At 64.8% G+C, this 21208-nt stretch overlaps 1 protein-coding gene across 1 annotated transcript in view; it reads right to left on the bottom strand.

Annotated features, from left to right (window-relative positions):
• Nucleotides 1-13693, bottom strand: part of NOTCH3 (notch receptor 3) — a 41705-nt gene extending 28012 nt beyond the window's left edge. The window contains exons 1-3 of the mRNA XM_075902167.1: nt 13472-13693; nt 6722-6803; nt 135-277 (exon numbers count right to left, since the gene is read on the bottom strand). Coding sequence (XP_075758282.1) covers nt 135-277; nt 6722-6803; nt 13472-13556 — 310 coding nt within the window. The 5' untranslated portion in view covers nt 13557-13693. The remainder of the gene's footprint in view (nt 1-134; nt 278-6721; nt 6804-13471) is intronic.
• Between the last annotated feature and the right edge of the window lie 7515 nt (nt 13694-21208).

Below are 21208 nucleotides of genomic sequence, written 5' to 3'. Positions count from 1 at the left end.
CTTATGCTAATGAAGCCCGGGAAATTCAAATCCCGGGCTTCATTAGCAAGTGCGGTATGCATACATTACCCCGCTAGTTCGAACTAGCGGGGTAGTGTAGACATACCCCCTGTTCCCCTAGACCGGCCCCTCACCTCGGAAGCCCTTGGGGCAGGCGCACTGGTACTGCACGGTGCCATCCTTGAGGGAGCTCTCACACATGCCCCCGTTGGCGCAGGGTGACTGGTGGCAAGGGTCCTGGAACTGGCAGCGCTCCCCAATCAGCCCGGGCTGGCACCTGCAGAGAGGGGGTGCACTGGTGTAAACCCCTCCTGGGGAGGGGGGGAGACTTAGGCAAGCAGCTGTGCCCATGCAGGAGAGCCACAGCCCATCCCCACTGCATCTGGGCACCTTCAATACCACATCACCTGGGGCAGCACCATGGAGTCTCCAGCTGCTCTTCCTTTCTGGACGGGGGGCTACAGTCTAGTCATTTCCTTTGTGGCACTGGTTGCCTTGGAGGCAACCCACCCCTCCTTTCACCCGCACACACCAAACCATCCCCCTCCCCCAGCAGCCAGCCCTAGGCCTCAGCCCCAGCCAGCCTAGGGGGGAGATGTTTCTCCCTGGCCTAGCTCATCCCCCCTCCCCCCACCCACTGAGCGCTGTGGGTGCCCAGCACCAGCCATGGGCACTCGCTGCCAGAGCACATCCGTCCCTGCTATCCCCAGCCCTGCGCTGCATCGAGCGCCCCCCCGGCTATTCCTGCCAAGGGGCACTGCCCCTCCCCCGCGCTGAGAGCGTACCAGTGGAGCCCAGAGCTGCACCCTGCCCCGGCCGTGCCGGCACCCTGGCTCAGTAGCACCCACTACACACTGGCTGTGCGGAGCAGGCAGCAGCCAGGCCAGGCCCCCTCCCGGACACACACACACCCCGGCGCTGTCATGCCTCAGAGCTCATCTGCGGGGAGCCCGCTCCCAGCAGAACCTAGCCCGGCACCAAGTCCACACCGCCCCCGGGACAGCCTGGCAAAGGGCGCCCTGCCCCGCCCCAGCTTCACCTTCTGGGCACAGGCAGCAGGAGGGCACAAGCCCCCCATGTTCCTCTCATGCAGGGGCCCTCAACGCTGACCCAAGGGACTGAGCCAGTGCAGGCCCAGTGCCCCCAGCAAGTGGGGCCAAGCAGCAGCAACACATGCTGGCAGCTCTACCATGGCGCTGGGGACCAGGCTCCCCTGCTGTGGGGGAGGCGACAGGAGAGGCTGACCAGGCTCCTGCAGGGCTCACAGGGCTGGGTCCAAGGCCCAGAGTGCAGGGGCTATGGGGGGGAGGAGAGGCCTGCCAGGCTGAGCCAGGCCAGACAGGGCCATCCTGCCTCCCAGCCCCAGGTCTGGGCTCACTCCTGATGACAGCTCAGTGCCCAGGATGGGCTGGGACCCTGGGCGCTCACCTACAGGCTGGGCCAGCTCCAGGCACCCCACAATCCTTCCCCCTGCTCCAAGGGCCTCCTCCCACCTCAAGCTCAGCTGCAGCCCTAGCCACCCCCTCAGGTCCCCTGCTCTGAGGTGCCCTGCAAACCAGGCCCCCATTGCACAGGCAGGGGAGGAGGGGCTGCAGCAGAAACAAGGGGCTCTCAGTTCACCGCATGGGGTCTCCTATCCGGCTCTACAGAGAACCCCCCGCTGGACAGGCTGGGCCTGGCATAGCTGGAGCTCCCCTCTCAGTCTGGCTCTCGCACAGATACCATGGGAGAAGAGGGATTCCCTCCAGGCCTGGATTACACCAGCCCCACAGAGCGCTGGGCCCTCCCCAGGGGACCCAAGCCCTGCCCCACAGAGCTGGGGCACGGCCCACCCGGCGGGAGGAGAGGACAGCATGGCGCTAGAGCACGCACGGTGCTGGGGGCACACGTGGGGCGAGGGATGGTGATGGGTAGCGCAGGCCCAGCCCTCCCACTGCCAGCCCCACGAGCCCATGGGCCCCAACCAGGCTGGGCTGACACCCATGACCCAATACGGCCTGCGGGAACTCCTCCCCCTCCCCACCTGGAGCGCTGGTCCCTGCCTGACCCTCACACCCTGGAGCCTGCAGATGGCAACACCTGCCCCAGCAACGGGCCCCAAGCAGCCCACCCCACAGCTCCCCGGGCACCAGCATGCACCAGGGATTCCCTGCACCCCCTACGCCCAACTTCTACCCCCTTTTTTGGGCAGCACTGATGAGATGCCAATTCCCCTCTCCCGGCATGCGTGTGGGTGGGGCGCTCCAAGTGCTCTCGCCCCACCACCCCCGGCCTCAGGAGAGCCAAAGGGGACGGTGTCCCAGCTCAGGAAGTGGAAGGGGAGCCTGGCCCGGTATCCCTGCACCTGGCAGCACCCTCCCCCGCAGGCAGAGCCAGGCTCCCACGCTGGGCAGGCAGCCCCCCTTCCCAGCCCTGTGGCGACGCTCCTGCCTGCTCAGGTCTGGGGAGCGGAGCCTGCTGCTTGGGGCCGTGATTCAGCAACTCCGCTGCCGCGTCACCCCATGAGTCACCCCGGCGGCTGCCATGTGGCCCATGCTGCAGGAAGGACGGGATGCCCGTGGGCACAACCTCCCCCCAACCTCCCAGCCGCAGGAGGGAGCAGCCAGCTTCACAGGACAGAACGCAGGAGTCCTGCCTCCCCTTGCTCTGACCACCAGGCTGCACTGCCCTTCTCCCCCTTTGCCTGGCAGATGGGAGCTGCCCTGGAATGTGCCCCTGCTGCCCTCGCCCCCCCACTCCACTTCCATCATGGCACCAGAGCCCCCTCATCTCCCATCAGCCCCTGCCCAATTCTGTCCCCTGCCCACATTCCCTATGGCCCCTCCCCGTCTATCCCCACTCCTCCCCCCAACTCCCAGCAGCCCCCACTCCAACCCTTTACCCCACTTTGCACCTCCCCAGGTCTCTGGTCCTAGTCAACTCCCCAGCTCATTCGGCACCCCCTCCTTCAGCTCTTGGGCGGGCAGGACCCAGCATAAACCCACCCCAACTTCTGGCCCCAGGGCGCCGGGCAGAGGGACCCAGGCTGCAAACCCAGCTCCAGGCTGGTAGGGCAGGGCCCATGTGGCACATGGAGCCCAGGGGAGGAGCTGACACACTAGAAAGGGGGGAGAGACAGATTACAGGTGGGAAAGGAGATACACCCCCTCCCCGCCTGCCTCAGCTCAGCTCCAACCCGTTTGACAGGTTCCAGCAGCATGCTGAGCCAAATTGTAAGGAGAGCCCCCAGCCACTCCTCCTGCCCCCTGGCGTGCCTATCTACCCTCTCCCCCAGCCACTCCTCCTGCCCCCTGGCGTGCCCTGTCTACCCTCTCCCCCGGCCACCCCTCCTGCCCCCTGGCGTGCCCTGTCTACCCTCTCCCCCGGCCACTCCTCCTGCCCCCTGGTGTGCCCTGTTTACCCCCTCCCCTGGCCACTCCTCCTGCCCCCTGGCGTGCCTATCTACCCTCTCCCCCAGCCACTCCTCCTGCCCCCTGGCGTGCCCTGTCTACCCTCTCCCCCAGCCACTCCTCCTGCCCCCTGGCGTGCCCTGTCTACCCTCTCCCCCGGCCACTCCTCCTGCCCCCGGCGTGCCCTGTCTACCCTCTCCCCCGGCCACTCCTCCTGCCCCCTGGCGTGCCTATCTACCCTCTCCCCCGGCCACTCCTCCTGCCCCCTGGCGTGCCCTGTCTACCCTCTCCCCCGGCCACTCCTCCTGCCCCCTGGCGTGCCCTGTCTACCCCCTCCCCCAGCCACTCCTCCTGCCCCCTGGTGTGCCCTGTTTACCCCCTCCCCTGGCCACTCCTCCTTCCCCCGGCGTGCCCTGTCTACCCCCTGGCATGCCCTGTCTACCCCCTCCCCCAGCCACTCCTCCTGCCCCCTGGCATGCCCTGTCTACCCTCTCCCCCGGCCACTCCTCCTGCCCCCTGGCGTGCCCTGTCTACCCCCTCCCCCGGCCACTCCTCCTGCCCCCTGGTGTGCCCTGTTTACCCCCCTGGCTACTCCTCCTGCCCCCCTGGCGTGCTCTATCTACCCCCACCCCAGACACTCCTCCTGCCCCCTGGTGTGCCCCATCTACCCCCTCAGCCACTCCTCCTGGCCCCCAGCCACTCCTCCTGCCCCCCGTGGCATGCCCCACCTACCCCCCCAACCACTCCTCCTGCCCCCCGTGGCATGCCCCACCTACCACCCCCAACCACTCCTCCTGCCCTGCCCAGCTTCTCCTCTCAGAGCACAGAGAACCAGGCTCCCAGTGAGAGGGGCTGGGGTGCTGCACCTGTTTGGGCACTGGGCCATGGCAGCGTCCAGGTGGCGCTCCGGCCCCACACTCCAGCCCATGATTTGCAATGGCCAGGCAGTGCAGCCCCAGCCAGATCCTGAGCCTGCTCCAGGCCAGGCAGCGCTGCAGCCGGTGATTCACCTGTTCTGGGCGGGGCAGCAGGAGGCCCAGCCACCTGTCACATTCCAAGGCAGGCAGCAAGCAGAGGGAACCTGCCACTGGGAGCCCAGCACCTGCCTGCATAGCGGCTGTGCCGGAGCCTGGCACTAGGGGCAGCAGGGACCGGGCGAGGGCAGCGCACCAAACTGTTCAGCTATTCCTGGCTTGCTCGCCAGGAAGTGGTGGGCACAGGGCCACCCAGGCTGTCTGTGCGGAGCCAGCCACTGCCCCAACCAGGCGCCAGCCACTTCCCCCTGGAGCCACGTCCTGGGAGAGAGGTCAGAGCCGGAGCTGCCCAGGGCCCTGGACCTGATCTGGTTCCAACGCCCCAGCACCAGGGCCCCTAGCCCTGCCCTGGAGAGAGGCATCCCAGACACATACCACCTGCCTTGCCCCTCGGACGCCCCCCCACCCAGTCAGGCAGCATGTAGAGCAGGGGAACTGGGAGTCAGGACTCCTGGGTCCTGCCCACGAAGCAGGCTTGACGACACCCACTAAGCTAGGCAGCTCACCAGGGCTCCAGGAGCCTGCGGGCGCACAGCAGAGCAGACGTCCCGTGCACAGCAGCAATTGCCGTGCCACACCTGTGCCAGGCACGACAGGAGCCCTGCTCAGCAGGCAAGGGACTGCCATGGCCCAGTGCCACCTTCCCTTTGTTCCCAGCCCTTCCCCCCAGCAGCTGGAGTTCCTGGAGTCTGAGCATAGCCCCTCCCCCTTTACAACACCCCCACGGGGGAAAGCACCCGGCTACCTTGGGGCCTGCAATCCCTCCCACCAGCCCCTTCCCAGGGTACTGGTCCAAGTGAGGCAGGGGAACCCCCCAGCCTCCCTTCAGGTGCTCCCACTGGCAGGGCTGAGAACCAGGAAACTCAGCACACTCCTTCCTGGCCTCTTCCACTCAGGCCAGTTGTTCCAATAGGTGCAGCGGACGGGGGCAGGGGTGTCAGCCCAGTCACCCTCGCCTGATGGGATCAGCCCAGCTTGGGAACAGCCCAGGCCTCACGTGCCCCCCACCAGCACTGCAGATCAGCAGCTGCTTCCCTTCCAGCGCCGTCTGCAGCCGCTGGGATCAAATGACTCCAGGGCCCCCGCGCAAAGAGGCCCCCTGGTCTGGGAGACTCTGGCAAGGAGGCCGGGCAGGAGAATCTGCCCCCCCACGACAGGAAGTGAGGAGCCGCGGGGGGGGGGGGGGAGCACACGTCACTGCTGACATTGTGCTGAAATCTGGGATTGCAACAGACACTGCAGGAAGCAAACAGCAGCTTTGGGGGGCAGCTCTCAGCCCCTTTTCCAGTGGGGGGGAGGAGCAGCGCTAATGCAGCACAGCAGACAGGACGCACGCCTGCCCCACAGCACCTGAGGGATTCATGGGGAAAGAGAAAGTCCGCGGCATGCCTCCCCCTCCCCCCAAACCTGGACCCTCAGAGCCTCTACAGCATCCGCACCCCCAGCAGGATGAAGTCCCCGGCTGCCCACTCTGCCCTGGGAGCCAGCAGGGGCAGCCAAGGGCTGTGCCCTCAAGAGGAACCATTCAGCACTTTGCCCTCCTGTCCCCCACTTACCTCCCTGGGCACAAGCTTCACCTCTGCCCCTCCAGCTTGTCCTGACCTCGGCTGGAGGCCTCTCTCCTGCCCCTGTGTACCAGCAAGCACCACCTCGCCTCCCCCTCCCCAGCAAAGGGTCGCAGGGCTGGGGGTCTCACAGACCGACAGACACCTCCAGTGGCAGAGGGAGGCCTCCGCTGACTGCCTGCTGCGGCTCCTCATTCCATACGGAAACTCATCCGCCTGTCCCCACACCCCCACTGCCAAGAGCTCACAGCCCCAGGCCACCCGCCCAGGTTTGCCACTGGGGCTTGGTGCCAGGATCTCCACCCCCCCTCCTCCCTGCCTGGCACCCCCAATCATAGAATCACAGGGCTGGAAGTGACCATCAAGTGACCAAAGCAGGACCAGTCCCAACTAAATCACCCCCAGCTCTTTGAGCAGGGTTGTGCCCAGCACGGTGACAGGGCTGTGGGTGCCCAGCCAGGGATATGCACCAGGTGACAGCACAGCAAGATGGGGCAGAGCCGGGAACAGTGCCCTAACCTCTAGAACCAGGCTGGGGACGGTCCAGCTGAGCACCTGGGCTGCACTGCCCGTGCTCCTCATGGCCCTGCTACAGGGTACACCCCCCCAACCCAGCCCCGGGTTGGTTCATCCCACAAGTAATGCCCCAGCACCATGGAGCCTATCATGCCCACAGCCCCGTGCTGGGCGGCAGCGGGCACGGATCTCAACCCGCAGGGCAGGGGTCACTTACCTGCAAGCTGCCTTCCCGTTGGAGTAGAGGATGCACTGCCCGCCATTCTCACAGGGCATGGAGCCTTCCAGACACTGCACAGCTGCAGGGAGAGACAGAGAGGGCCCATCAGAGCAGAGGAGTGGCCCCTCCCCTCTCTGATCCCTGGCACCCAGCAGCATCAGGGTGGGGACATCAAGGCACTGGGATCCAGACGGCTTCCTAGCACAACCCCCTGACCCAGTTGCTCTTTGCTTCCCAGTACCCTCACCCACCCCCAGATGGTCCTTGGTCCAAGCCCAGGGAACATCAGCATGCCCCATCAGCGAGACGGAGGTGGCAGGACCCTGCCCATCCCCCCAAGGCCCTCCCTGAAATGATCACCAGCAAAGCTGCTCCCAGGGCTGAGCTGTGAACCGCAGCCAGCCAGGTTCACACTAGGGGCCATGCCAACACTGGCGCTAAGCCGGGCAGAACAAGTTCCATTCCAGGAGCAAAGGGAAAGGGCAGACACCCTCCCCCCCTCCCCCATCCCCAGGAGGGGGCAGCTGACAGACAAGTTACACTCACAAGGAGAATATTTACCTTGAGAAAAGTTGTGAGACACCCCACCACCCTGGCTCCTAATGCCATCCAGTGTGGGGGGGGCAGGCGCTGGCGCTGTCCAGGGCTCTGGGAGTGACCTGCAGGCCCCAGGCAGATGCTAGGGCCTTGAACCCCCTGGGGCCAAGGGGACCAGGACCCACAAGGAGAAGAGCTAACATGGGGCCGTCAGAGCCCCAGAGCCCAGCCAGTGTCTTAATCAAGTGTCCAGGGCCTGCCCTGCTAATCCTTGCCCCTTCCCAGGCCCCTCTTGCCAAGAAGGCTGGGCCATGCCAGGGGCTACAGCCAACACAGAGCTGGGGGTCTCAGTCCCACCCACCCCCAGCAGGGGACAGAGCAGCATGGCTGGGGGGGGGGCGACTGCCTGAGGCTCCCTGACAATTGGGCCAGGAAACCTCTACCCACAGCTCACCCCCCAGCCAGCCCTGCCACAGCCAGGTTCCTACAGCTGGGGGGAGCCTCAGCCTCCCTGTGCCAGGCTGACAGGGACCTGCTGCCAACCCTGGCTGGAGCCAATCTGGGGGTGAGGGGGCACAGCACCTCCCCTTCCAGAGCCCTGGGCAGCTCCACCCGCAGACCACAAGTGGGTCACTGGCTGGGTTGCTAATGGGACTCACTGGAAGAGTGGGGCACAGCCCCACTCCCCAGCTCTTCTGGGGACCTGACTGGATTAGCCCCCTGAATAAATGGGGACCAGACACCTCTGCCCTGTGACTGCAGCTCCAGGGCCTGGGAAGGAGCTGATCCCAAAGGGAAACCCAGCAGCCACTTTTCATGGCTGGGGAGCAGAGTGAGGCACAAACTCAAAAGCCCCCTCCCCCCCAATGAAGAGAGACAGGCCAGGCTGGGCCCCACAGGCCACGTGGGGCTCAGGGGCCTCGCTTCTTCCCCCACCAGCCATTTCCTCCAGACCCACTTGGAGCGAGCTGCGTGCCCAGCACACAGATCAGCTCCCAGAGACAATGCAGCCCCCGCCCCTCTCCCCCACTCCAGCCCCGGCTCCGCCAGGCAGCCCCCAGAGCCAGCGCTGCAGTGGAATTCGCTCCGCAGGCCGGCCAGCCCCCCTCCACACACGGGTGGCATCCGATGGTGACGGCTCCTGCTCCCACCCTGAGCCCTGGGCCCCTTCACCCACGGCACCAGCCCTCACCCCCCAAGGGCCCAGGCACGGCAGCCTTGGGAGGGGGCAAGCTGCCGAGAGGCTCGTTCTCTGGGGGAGCTGGTGCCAGGAGGCGGCTCGGCCCCGCAAAGAAGCCCCAGCCTGTCAGGCACAGAAAGGCCGACACGTCTGAGGTGCCACAAGCCGCGCAAGGCCCCCACAGTGGAGCGGGGTCAGTTCCACACTGGGCCACGCGCAATGGAGGGTCCCCGTGATACCCAGAGTAGGCCCGGCAGGGGTGCCTAAGATGGGTCCTAACTTCTTCCACCATGCAAAGGGAATGGGGGAGGGGTCCTAGAACATTAACCCCTGGGGTACCAGATCCAACCCCCCATCTGCAGGCAGGCTGGAAGGAAGTGCAATGGGGCAACCTCAGCATGCACCCACCACAGGCCCCCAAAGAGGACACCAACAGGAAACTGAGGCACAAAGATAGGAAGGGGGCTATCCACAGTCCCCCAGGGAGTCAGAGGCAGAGCTGGAAGGGATCCCAGGAGTCCTGACCTCCAACCCCACCTCCCATTCTATCCCACTAGCACCCACCCCCCCTCCCCCGCTAAACAGCAGCAGCTGAGGCCCCATCACTGCAGAAATTCAAGGACAGCAGAGATAAGAGGCTGTGGGAACGCTGGGGGAGTTCAAGCTGCCAAAGGCAGGGTCAGCCAGGGTGACCCTGGAGACTCCGCTGCCCTGGAGGGCTATGGGATTCGGGGGGGGGGGGGAGTAGGGGGAGGTGAGAGGCACCGAACGACCCCCCCCATACACACCCCAATGTAGGACACCCTCACAGCAACCCCCACTCTGACACACTGCTGCCAATACAATACACACCCCCAGCCCCGCAGTCTGGGGCCCAATCTCCCATCACTCAGCACTAATCCTGGGGGCTCACAGGCAGCAGGGGGCACCATGCCCCACCCCAGCACCTGCATTCCCCTGCCACCAAGGTGCTCCCACCCCCCACGGCTGGGACAGGGAGTGTGGGGCTCCACCCCCCAGAACAGTGCATGCTGGGACACGGTCCTCAATCTCTGGGCATTGGGGCCCACACACTCTCCTGATGGGCATGCCTGGCAAAGCAGGGCACATACCACCCTGGCTTCTGCTGCCCAGCAGCCCCACCTACCACCTGGGATCCCTCCCACAGGCAGCCTGAGCAGGCCCACTTAAGCTACAGCCCAGGACAGTAGATACCTCCCAGTTGCCTGAAGCGGGGGACTCCTAGCCCCCAAGGGCCGGTCCAGCTCAGGGCATGCTACAAGCAGGATCCAGCCACTCAGAGAGGGAAAGGGGGAGATGAGGCAGCCAGCACTCCTGTGTTCTCTCTGCTGACAACTGGGCCGGTCCCCTGCCTCTCTGAGTCATTTCTGCTGAGGCAGAAGCAGCCCCAACCAGCCACCTCTCTGGCATTTGTGAAGCCTGGTGAGCTCAGGGTCCCAGGGAAGGCTCAGCCAATGCCCCAGGCTGTTGGTCAGGGACCCCACTGCTGCACCTCCCAGCTCCCCAGGGCGGGGGAGGGCTGTTCTTGCCAGCCAAGGACCCACATATGGACCAGAACTGCCTCTCAAGGGATAGCGGAGCTGGCACCCCTGGCCCAGCAGTCACAGCCCACTGCCCCCCTGCGCCACCAGCTCAAAGGCTAGTGGCTGGCTTAGGAGAGCCGGGGCCTCTCCCGTCTAGCAGATGCCACCTATGATCCAGCTCCAGAGTGTGGGGGAGTGACTGGTGTGGGAGACAGGACCTGACTTCCAAGGCTCAGTCCTGGCATCTACACCCGCTCCACTGGCCCCAGGAAACACCCTTCAGTGCACTCCATGGGCCCAGAGAGACTCACCCATGGCAGGGGAAGGGGTCAGCATTGCTAAAAGCCCATGAATTCCAAGGTACATTTGGATGCTGTCCTGCATAAGCTGCAGAGAAGGGGGTTCCCTAGCTAGGCAGAGAACCCTGAGAACGGGTCCCCACTGTCCTGTCAGCTGGGACAGGAGAGTATGTGGCTCCTGCTGGCCGTGCTAGGGCAAGCCAGCCCCCCAGCCCCACACATCCCAGGCTGGTTGGGTCCCTGGGTCTCCCCCTTGCTGCAGCCAGCGGCTCTGTGGGAGGAGTGTTTACAACCGGATTAGACAGTGTGATTGTTCAGGCAGCTCCCGGGCCCTCTCCAGATTCCACAGCTCTCCAGCTGCCCGGCGCTTTGTTCCCAGGCTAGCAACGCCTGGGGAGAAGAAAGGGGCAGGCGAGTGAATGGCCCAGCCGCCAGCCCTCTCCTGCATCTGGAGGGGAGGCAGCTGCAGGGCTCTGAGTGCTCCCTGAGCACAGCCAGCACCAGAGAGGGGCAGAGGCCCACAGACTGGAGGGGGGGGGGGAAGGAGACAGAGGCCAGTGCCCAGAAGAGGTCCAGGGGACACAGACCCATTGACACCCAACTCCTGTCCCCGCCACATCTTCCAGGACCTTACAGTCCCTTCGCTGAGGGGCCAACATCAGCTGGGGCCCACACAAGCCATTGCATCCCAGAGATCCTGCACTACAGACACAGAGGAGCCAGACTGGTCAGGGAGTATAAACACATGGGGAAAGTCCTGGAAAGAGGCAAGCTCAGTGGAGCAGGAGCATTTCTTACTCCTCATAACACAAGAACTAGGAGGTCACCAAGTTTAAAATAGGGATGTGAATGGTTAACTGGCTAACTGGCAGGGGCTGGACTAGCCCCCTGCACGGAACGACAAGCCAAGGGACTGCTGCAGCCTGGAGGGGCCCAGCGTGCTCAGGCAGGGGCACGCTAGCATAACGTTTAACCAGTTAACTGATTAAACGGGATTTTACATCCTGAGCTTAAAACAAACAAAAGGACGTGTCTCTTCACACAGCACACAACCTGTGGAACTCCTCGCTAGAGAACGTTGAGAGAGCCAAGACCAATAAGGTTAAAAAAAGAACTAGATTAAGTTCATGGAGGGCAGCCAGGATGGGCAGGGGTGGTGCCCCTGATTCTGGTTGTCAGAAGCTGAGAATGGGCAACAGGGGAGGGATCACTTCATGATTCCCTGTTCTGTTCACTCCCTCTGGGACACCTGGTGCTGGCCGCTGTCGGCAGACAGGACAGTGGGCTGGATGGACTTTGGTCTGACCCAGTCTGGCCAGTCTCATGTTCTTACCCAGAAGCAACCAATCTGAGGCCAAGCTCTCCCTGCCCTAGTGCAGCCCCGAAGGCTGGTGAAGGAGTTTCCAGCAGTAGAAGCTCCTTGTGCCTTGTCCTCACTCGGGCTGTGACATGGGCTGGGCTCCTTTCCCTAGCAAGGATGCTGTCTGGGTTTCTCTGGAGGCTAGCTCCTGGCTCCAGGACTGAGATGCTCCAAGGTCCTGTGGGCGGGGGGGTTGCCCCCACAGCCTGGGCGGGAGAAGGCTGGCCAGACCCCTGTCTAGCAATGGGGCCACACGCTTCTGAGGAGCCAACGGCAGGGCTCCTGCAGCGCAGCAAGTTGCTCAGCAAGAACAATGCTGGTCTATGTCCAGCCAGGCGGGGGTGTGTGTGCGTGTGTTAGACTCCACTCCAGGGCATCCACGACCTGCAGCAGCCATTCCAGAGGCCCTGGGCCCATCCACGTGTTCCCACAAGCTGGGAGCGCAGTAGCAGGACGGCCACCCCAGCCGAACAAACCAGTCGGGCGGCTTCGTGGGCGAGGGAAACCCACGCTGAATAGTAACCCTGCGCCGTATTTACCTTTCACAGCGATTCTCTCATCGCTGGCACATTGCTGCGCTGGCAAGTCAACGCACGACACCCAATTAAATCATCTTATCTCCCTTAGGCATCACCTCGATTCCCAGCTCGCGCTAGTAAGCCCGGGCTAGCTGGGCTCCCAGGCTCTTGCTGACTTTGCCACTTGCCCGGCCCAGCCAGGGGAGGCCAGATCCCCGCTGGCCCAGTGTGGAGCCCCCTAAGCATTTTCAGTTCTCTCCCCACCTCCTGGGTGCCCCCAATGCCCCAGCTCGGCGGAGAAGCCGGGAGCCCAAGCCGGGCAGTTCTGGGAGCACCCCAGGATGGCGCCTCACAGCAACTTTCCAACCAACATGGAAAAGTTTGAGCATGGGGGGTGGGTGGGGGCCGAGACCGGAATCAAAGAAGCGGCTGGAGCATCTGTGCAGCACATCAGCCCCCCCACTCCACAGCTGCACCGCCCCAAGCGCCATCCGAGGAAGGTCAGCCCCCCTCAGGAAGCCATTTCATGGCAATCCCAGACAAACCCCCGGCCTGGGGTCCTGCCCTCCCCCCCAATGCCATGGGAGCCCCACGGCGCCTGGCTCGCGGAGGTTTCCCGGGCGGGAGGCCGAGGGCAGAGTGGGGGAAGGGCGGGAAGGGGGAGGGAGCCGGCTGGGGAAGGCCGAGGAGCCGGATCCGCGCTCCAGGGCCAGGTTTCCCCGCGGGCTGGCGCTGGCTGCGAGGAAAGTTTGTGCGAGTCAATAATGAAAGAGCAGCGCAGGATTGTTCCCCGCCGCCTCAAATCAGTGCAGCGAACTCCCGGCCCCGCCGCCGGGCAGGGGCCGCGCAGCCCCCTCCCCCGAGCGCGCTTATACAATGATATTTCTTTGTGCGCTGACACCGCTCCAGCCCCTCTCCCAGCGCAGACAGGGGAGGGGGCTCCGGGCAGGGGCAGAGCCCGAGACGGCTCCATCCCCGTCCTGGGCCCCCATTCAGCCGCTGATCCCTGCCGGGGGGCCCGCGCGGCGGATTCCTGGCTTTTGACACCCCCGAAAAAAAGTTTGGCAAAGTTTGTAAAGAGGAAGCGAAGGGCCCAGACCAACTTTCCCCGCTTCCCGGCGCCCTCTCAACGCCAATCCCGGGGCCCCGAAACCGCCAGGACCCCCAAACACCGAGAGAGGACCCCGAAAGCACCCCAATACCGGGCCAGAGCTCTCCGGGGAGGGGGGCCCCTGCGCTCGTAGCTACCCGAACCCCGCTTACCCCCCCCCCGCCGGCGGACCCCTCCCCGCACGGGGTTCCCCCTTACCTGCTCCGGCTCCCAGCTGCGCCAGCAGTGCGATGCCCAGGAGGCTGCCGCCCAGCAGCGCCCGGGACCCGGCCCCCGAGCCCATCCCGCTGCCCCGCTGCCGCCCCCGCCCTAGAGATCCATGGAGGGGCCGCGAGCCCCGCGCCGCAGAGCCAGACACCAGCGCGGTCAGGCTGCCTCCCTCCCTCCCGGACCCTGGGAAACTTCCCCCGCCAGCGGCTCGAGTCCCGGCCCGGCCGCCCCTCCTCTGCGCGGGGCGGGGCCCGGCCGCCACCTCCCCAGGCTCTCACGCCGCTGCCTCCTCCCTCCCCTCCCGCCAGGCCGGGCCCAGCCCCGCGCTGCAGCCAGCGCCCCCTGCCCGAGCCGGCGCCGGCAGGTGGGGGCTGGGCGGGCTCCCCCTCTGCAGGCGGGGCTCGGGGTCCCCGGGCTCCGGTGGACAGACGGGGCGGGGGCTCTGCCGGGTAAAGGCCCCCGTGGCAGAGGGCTCCAGAGGGGCACAGGCCGGGCGGGGGGTACACTGGGGTCAGAGAGATGCGCTGGCTCAGGGCCCATCCCTTCGGTCTTTCCCACAGAGTCATGAACCCTCCCTCCAATATGCCCAAAAAAGCGGTTGTTATTTTGTGAGCATCCAAATCCCCAAGGAGGAGAAAGTTTCCATCACTGGCTGGCTCTGGCGAGGGGCGGCCCCTCACGCCCCCACTTCCGGCAACTCCAACCCAATGGTGGGGTCTGCTCACTGCGGGGTGGCAGCCCTGGCAGGATCCCCTCTGCTTTGTTAGCATTTGGGGGGAGCCAGGCAGACTGGGGCTGGAGCAGAGTCTGACAGCCCCTGGATGAACCGACCCCACTCCCAGCTGGAGCAGAACCAGACAGGCTGGCTGAAGAGAGATGCTGGGGGGAGGGGGGGGGGGTTAGCATCTGGAAGACTCTGGCAGCTCCTGCCTCATTTGCCCCAGCTGCTCCAGGGCTGGAGAGAGTCTCACATCTCCCTCCTCAGTGCATAGCCTCCCTCACTCCATCACTAGCAGGAGTGAGGCCTGGCTGTGCCCACACTGCTATGGCTCCTAGCCCACAGCCCTTAGTCGTCATGCTGCCCTGGTGGGATGGAGCTTTCCTGGAAAGTTTGGAGGAATTCAGACAAGACAGCTGGGCTCCAGGAGGGCCTAAGGCTGCTCAGCCCAGACTCTGCCCTGTCAGGCTCCAGAAAGCCAGATGTCACTGGTGGAGGCAAATTGTAGCCGTGAAGAGTCCAAGGGAAGGAATATGGGGAAGAGCTAAGGAGCCGTGGGGCTCTTTGCACTCTAAAAATCAAGCCCTGAATATTCAGGCTGAGTGTCTGCACCCTGACCCCCCAGGGTCCTGGGTGGAGCTGGCACCTCCCTGGGCAATCTCATGCTGGGAAGCTCCTGTTTTAGCAGGTACTAGGTGTCTCTCTGAGGGACAGGCTGGGGTCTCTAATCCCACCACAAACATTGTGCTTGGATATGGCTTCACACCCTGCTAAGAGCCCCCTACTCCCTCCAAGCTCAAGGAGCAAGAAATGCCATCCCAGGAAAGGGGGCAAACCTGGAAAGAGGAAGTGACTCACCCAAGGTCTTACAGCAACTCAGTGGCAAAGCAGGAACAGAGTCAACCCCCTGACACAGACAGCACCTCATGCAACCACACCCTGGTTCCCAGCACACAGCTATTCCCAATGGGACAGACACCCGCTTGCCCCCACTTCTCAGCCCCTGGCAGAGGGAATGGGCTACCCTGCCCCCAAGAGATTGTTCCATCACAAGTGTTCAGGATTCTTGATTCTCAGAGGAAGTGGTGAGAGTTATTGCTAGTGTGGCCCTTGTAGGATCAGCGCCCCATTGCACCGCACAAGCAGAGCCAGCCCCTGCCCCACAGAAACCACGGGCTAGAACAAAGTGGCCAGAGGAGGGAGGAGACCTGCCCAAGGTGACCCAGCACGGCTGGGAAGAGAACCCAGGGCTGCAGCACTGAGAGCCGGCTCAGTGCCCTTCCCACAGGGTCACCCCCCTCTCCCTGGCCTGCCCGCTCCATGACATTGGTGGTCTCAGCAGCTCAGAGAAGCCCTGCACTGCAGCGCCTCCCCGGCAGCTGTTCCAGCCCTGCTGCCCTCTCAGCAGCTGGCGGTGGGGGGGGGGGGCGGGGGGGGTATCCGGCAGGAGCATTTTCCCTAAAGAGAAGGTCCCTGATGAAGTCTGGGGGTTCAGGCTCATCTGGGGCATTTGTGCTCCTGGATTCTGGTGCCATGTCTGCCCCAAGCTCCCTGGTTGGCTTGGGCAGGAGCCTCAGCCTCCAAGATGGTGGGGTGGCACCGATCTCCCCAGGGAGTAGTGGGGTGGTGCTGCTGGGCTGTCTTGACAATGGAGGAGACACTCTCTCACCCTTCACTATACGCCATCTCAGACCCCACTGACTCGCACTAGCTCACTGGCCCCTCACACCTCAGCTCATGAGGGTGGGGCATGCCCGGCTGCCCCGATTGTGGCTGGCACATGGCAAGCCTTGGACGGGTCTCTGCATGACGTGGAGGGGAATGGAATATGGGGCACAGCTGGAGCTGCGGGGCCCATTTCAAGGGTGCCTAGCACTGGTGGGACCTGTGGCTGCTCAGCACCCCTGAAAATTCATCTGCAGCACGGCAAGCATTGTGCCCCGACCTGCAGCAATGCACTGCCTGCCCAGGACAGGCTTTTCGGGGGAGCCAGAGAGAGCTCTGCCCTGGGGCCACATCAGCCCTTCTGCTGAGGCTGCTAACCTGGGGGGCAGTGGTGAGCTCCCGGCTGAGGCCCAGCCAACTCCATCATGGGGGTGGCACCCGGCCATCTCCAGCACTCTGTCAGAGACAGAGGGGAAGTCTCTTGGATTAGGGATTGACAATGTGCTGGGGGTGTGGGATTCTGAGTCCTGGACATGGTCTCAGTGCCAAGGCCTCTGCCTGCCTCATGCTGTGATCTCTGCAAGGGGCACTGGCCACAGCCCCTCTAGTCCCCTCTGGCCTGGCTCCCTAGGCTGCTGCACCAGGGTTTGCAGAGCACCCGGCCGACAGCCTCCTCCTCTCTGAGTCCTTCCTGCTCCCCTTTCTCTGCCAGTCCCACAGCCCAGAGCTGCTTATTTATTTTTCTTTGTCATTCTTGTGTGAATGCTGAAGCCAGCTGTGGGGAGGGCTGGAGCTGGGGCGCTGGGAAAGAGCTGCCAATCCCCCAACCGGCCCGGAGCACATGTGCAGAGGTTTGGGGGCCCGGGAGCAGCCTCAGGAGGTAGAGCAAAGGGTTGGGGGAGCTCAGACAGGTTGGGAACACACACAGAGGGGGCTGGGGAGCACAGTGAGAGGGTGGGGTGCCTGGGAGTGCGCCCTGTGAAAGGTTTGCAGTTGCAAAGAGGTGGGATTGGAGGGCTGAGATGCACACACTGTGTGGGTCTCCCTGAGCAATAGCTTTGGGGTTCCCGGGGGGGCTCACACACTGAGGGTTTGGGGTACACAGAGGCTCACACACTGAGGGCTTGGGATACCCAGGGGCTCACACACTGAGGGTTTGGGGTACACAGAGGCTCACACACTGAGGGTTTGGGGTACCCAGGGGCTCACACAGTGAGGGTTTGGGGGTGCCCTAGGGGCTCACTCACTGGGGGTTTGGGGGTGTTCTAGGGGTTAGATCTAGACTGGTTCAGATCCCCCCTCCACAAGAGGGAGCATATTGCTGGATATGGAGAGGAAAAGGTGGCAGTCCTGCCCTTTAACAGTGCATGCTGGGAGGCAGGACTAGAGGGCAGGCTCCACCCCAACTGCGTTGACTCCGCCCCATGTGGGTCAGAACTACTCAAGGGGCCCAGGAGGGCTGGAATGAGGTGCTGCTCTGATGTGGGGTCCTACCATAGGGGCTCCCCCCGAGCCAGGCTCCCCCCGTCTCTCCAGCTAGGACCTTGGCCTTCACTTCCTGTCCTAAACAGCCATGTTTGCACAGCCATGTTGTACAAGGTGGGCCCCAGCCCACCCCAGAAGTGGCTGCAACTCAGCACTGGCTGGTCCCTGCATCCCGTGCACATGGCAGGAGGGAGGAGGGAGGTGGGGCTGTGGGGCCGGCAGAGGATCTTTCTGTCCGTAACCATCTCACAGGCCCCCTCGCACCACAGCCCCTGCTGGGTCCCAGCCCAGAGGGGCTTTGCTGGAACCGCCACAGCTGTTCCCTGGTTAGGCACGGATGACACAGATGCATCGTTTCAGCTTCAGAACAATCCTTCCCAGCCCACCCCCACTCTCCTCCAGCCCCACACTGTACCCCCCGTTCTCCCTCAGCCCTTCATTGTACCCCCACTCTCCTCCAGCCCTTCATCGTACCCCCCACTCTCCTCCAGCCCCACACTGTACCCCCCGTTCTCCCTCAGCCCTTCATTGTACCCCCACTCTCCTCCAGCCCTTCATCGTACCCCCCGCTCTCCTCCAGCCCCACACTGTACCCCCACTCTCCTCCAGCCCTTCATTGTACCCCCACTCTCCTCCAGCCCCACATAATATCCCCTGTTCTCCCCCAGCCCTTCATCATACCCCCCCACTTTCCTCCAGCCCCTCGTTGTACCCCCCACACTCCTCCAGCCCCACGTCAAACCCCCCGTTTTCCCCCAGCCCTTCATCATACCCCCCACTCTCTCCCAGCCCTGCATCATACCCCCTCAAGCCCCACATTGTACCCCCACTCCAGCCCCTCATTGTACCCCCTGCTCTCCTCCAGCCCTGCATTCCTGGCCCCACTTCTGCCTGCTTCCCTCCAGCCCCACTTCCTCCTACACCACTCCTCAGTTCCCCATCATCCTCTAATCCCCTCCAACTCCACGTCCCCCTGCTCCCCTGTAGCTTCAAATCCTCCCACTCTCACTCAGCTCTCTGCTCTTGGCCCAGAGCGGTAGAACCAGGTGCACTCTGGGACAGAGTCCTGGGTTCTCTCCCTCGCTCTAGCACTATCTGGCTGTATAGCTGGGGGGTCAACCCCTGTTCTCCCCCAAACTCAGAGGAGCAGTGAAGTCTCTGTCATCGTGATAATGAGTCTGCAGGGGGGGGTTTCTGTCACACACACACACACACACACCCCATCACCCTGGCCTCTGGCTGCGCAGTTTGGGCAGATGGGGGGCAGCCCAGGGAGAGGCGTCAAACTGTGCCAGGCTCTCTCCTGTGTGGGGGTCAGCGGGGGGGGGGCTTGTCCCCCCTAGGGGCACTAAATCCTACCAAGGTGCCTGCAGACAGGGGCTGTTTGGATAAGTGTCCCTGTCACAGCCACCCTGCCCTTCCACTCCCTGCCCCTGGGCGAGGTATCAGTTTAGCGCCCCCCGCACTTTGATAAGAGCCACCTGGGTTCCCAGTTCTCCTTGTCCAGGAACCCCAAGCTCCTCTCCCCTGCTCCAGCCGCCTGGCTGGGCAGGGCCCCCCCAAGGGGCTAGAAGCAGCTCAGGTTGCAGACAGGCGGGGGTAGTGCTGGGTGTGGGCCCGGTACCCCACTCCACTGAGCAGAGGGAGACACAACTAGCGGCTCCCCACCGCTTCCCCAGTGACAGCTGTATCCTGCCTGCCCCCAGCAAGGCCCAAGTCCAAGGGCACCCTTCTCTGCGCACAATGCAGGGTGAGGAGCGCTCCCCAGCTCAGTCTCCTGTGCCCGTTCCCTGTTCCCCAGGCCCCGCGCCCCACGCTGAGCCTGCCCATTCCCCAGCCCCACGCTGAGCCTGCCCCTTCCCCAGCCCCACGCTGAGCCTGCCCATTCCCCAGCCCCACGCTGAGCCTGCCCCTTCCCCAGCCCCACGCTGAGCCTGCCCATTCCCCAGCCCCACGCTGAGCCTGCCCCTTCCCCAGCCCCACGCTGAGCCTGCCCCTTCCCCAGCCCCACGCTGAGCCTCCCCATTCCCCAGCCCCATGCTGAGCCTGCCCCTTCCCCAGCCCCACGCTGAGCCTGCCCATTCCCCAGCCCCACGCTGAGCCTGCCCCTTCCCCAGCCCCACGCTGAGCCTCCCCATTCCCCAGCCCCATGCTGAGCCTGCCCCTTCCCCAGCCCCACGCTGAGCCTGCCCATTCCCCAGCCCCACGCTGAGCCTCCCCATTCCCCAGCCCCATGCTGAGCCTGCCCCTTCCCCAGCCCCACGCTGAGCCTGCCCATTCCCCAGCCCCACGCTGAGCCTCCCCATTCCCCAGCCCCATGCTGAGCCTGCCCCTTCCCCAGCCCCACGCTGAGCCTCCCCATTCCCCAGCCCCACGCTGAGCCTGCCCCTTCCCCAGCCCCACGCTGAGCCTGCCCCTTCCCCAGCCCCACGCTGAGCCTCCCCATTCCCCAGCCCCACGCTGAGCCTGCCCCTTCCCCAGCCCCACGCTGAGCCTGCCCATTCCCCAGCCCCACGCTGAGCCTCCCCATTCCCCAGCCCCACACGGAGCCTCCCCATTACCCAGCCCCACGCTGAGCCTGCCCATTTCCCAGCCCCACGCTGAGCCTGCCCCTTCCCCAGCCCCACGCTGAGCCTGCCCCTTCCCCAGCCCCACGCTGAGCCTGCCCATTCCCCAGCCCCACGCTGAGCCTGCCCCTTCCCCAGCCCCACGCTGAGCCTGCCCATTCTCCAGCCCCACGCTGAGCCTGCCCATTCCCCAGCCCCACGCTGAGCCTCCCCCTTCCCCAGCCCCACGCTGAGCCTGCCCATTCTCCAGCCCCACGCTGAGCCTGCCCATTCCCCAGCCCCACGCTGAGCCTCCCCATTCCCCAGCCCCACGCTGAGCCTGCCCATTCCCCAGCCCCACGCTGAGCCTCCCCATTCCCCAGCCCCACGCTGAGCCTCCCCATTCCCCAGCCCCACGCTGAGCCTGCCCATTCCCCAGCCCCACGCTGAGCCTGCCCCTTCCCCAGCCCCACGCTGAGCCTGCCCATTCCCCAGCCCCACGCTGAGCCTGCCCCTTCCCCAGCCCCACGCTGAGCCTGCCCATTCCCCAGCCCCACGCTGAGCCTCCCCATTCCCCAGCCCCACGCTGAGCCTCCCCATTCCCCAGCCCCACGCTGAGCCTGCCCATTCCCCAGCCCCACGCTGAGCCTGCCCATTCCCCAGCCCCACGCTGAGCCTGCCCCTTCCCCAGCCCCACGCTGAGCCTGCCCATTCCCCAGCCCCACGCTGAGCCTGCCCATTCCCCAGCCCCACGCTGAGCCTCCCCATTCCCCAGCCCCACGCTGAGCCTCCCCATTCCCCAGCCCCACGCTGAGCCTGCCCATTCCCCAGCCCCACGCTGAGCCTCCCCATTCCCCAGCCCCATGCTGAGCCTGCCCATTCCCCACACCCCACGCTGAGCCTCCCCATTCCCCAGCCCCACGCTGAGCCTCCCCATTCCCCAGCCCCACGCTGAGCCTCCCCATTCCCCAGCCCCACGCTGAGCCTGCCCATTCTCCAGCCCCATGCTGAGCCTCCCCATTCCCCAGCCCCACGCTGAGCCTCCCCATTCCCCAGCCCCACGCTGAGCCTCCCCATTCCCCAGCCCCACGCTGAGCCTGCCCATTCTCCAGCCCCATGCTGAGCCTCCCCATTCCCCAGCCCCACGCTGAGCCTGCCCATTCCCCAGCCCCACGCTGAGCCTCCCCATTCTCCAGCCCCACGCTGAGCCTGCCCATTCCCCAGCCCCACGCTGAGCCTGCCCATTCCCCAGCCCCACGCTGAGCCTCCCCATTCCCCACGCCCCACGCTGAGCCTGCCCATTCCCCAGCC

Source organism: Pelodiscus sinensis, chromosome 19 (assembly GCF_049634645.1).
Source record: "Pelodiscus sinensis isolate JC-2024 chromosome 19, ASM4963464v1, whole genome shotgun sequence".
NCBI lineage: Eukaryota > Metazoa > Chordata > Testudines > Trionychidae > Pelodiscus > Pelodiscus sinensis.
Note: the sequence above shows the minus strand (reverse complement) of the source record. Positions and strands in the feature narration are given on the sequence as shown.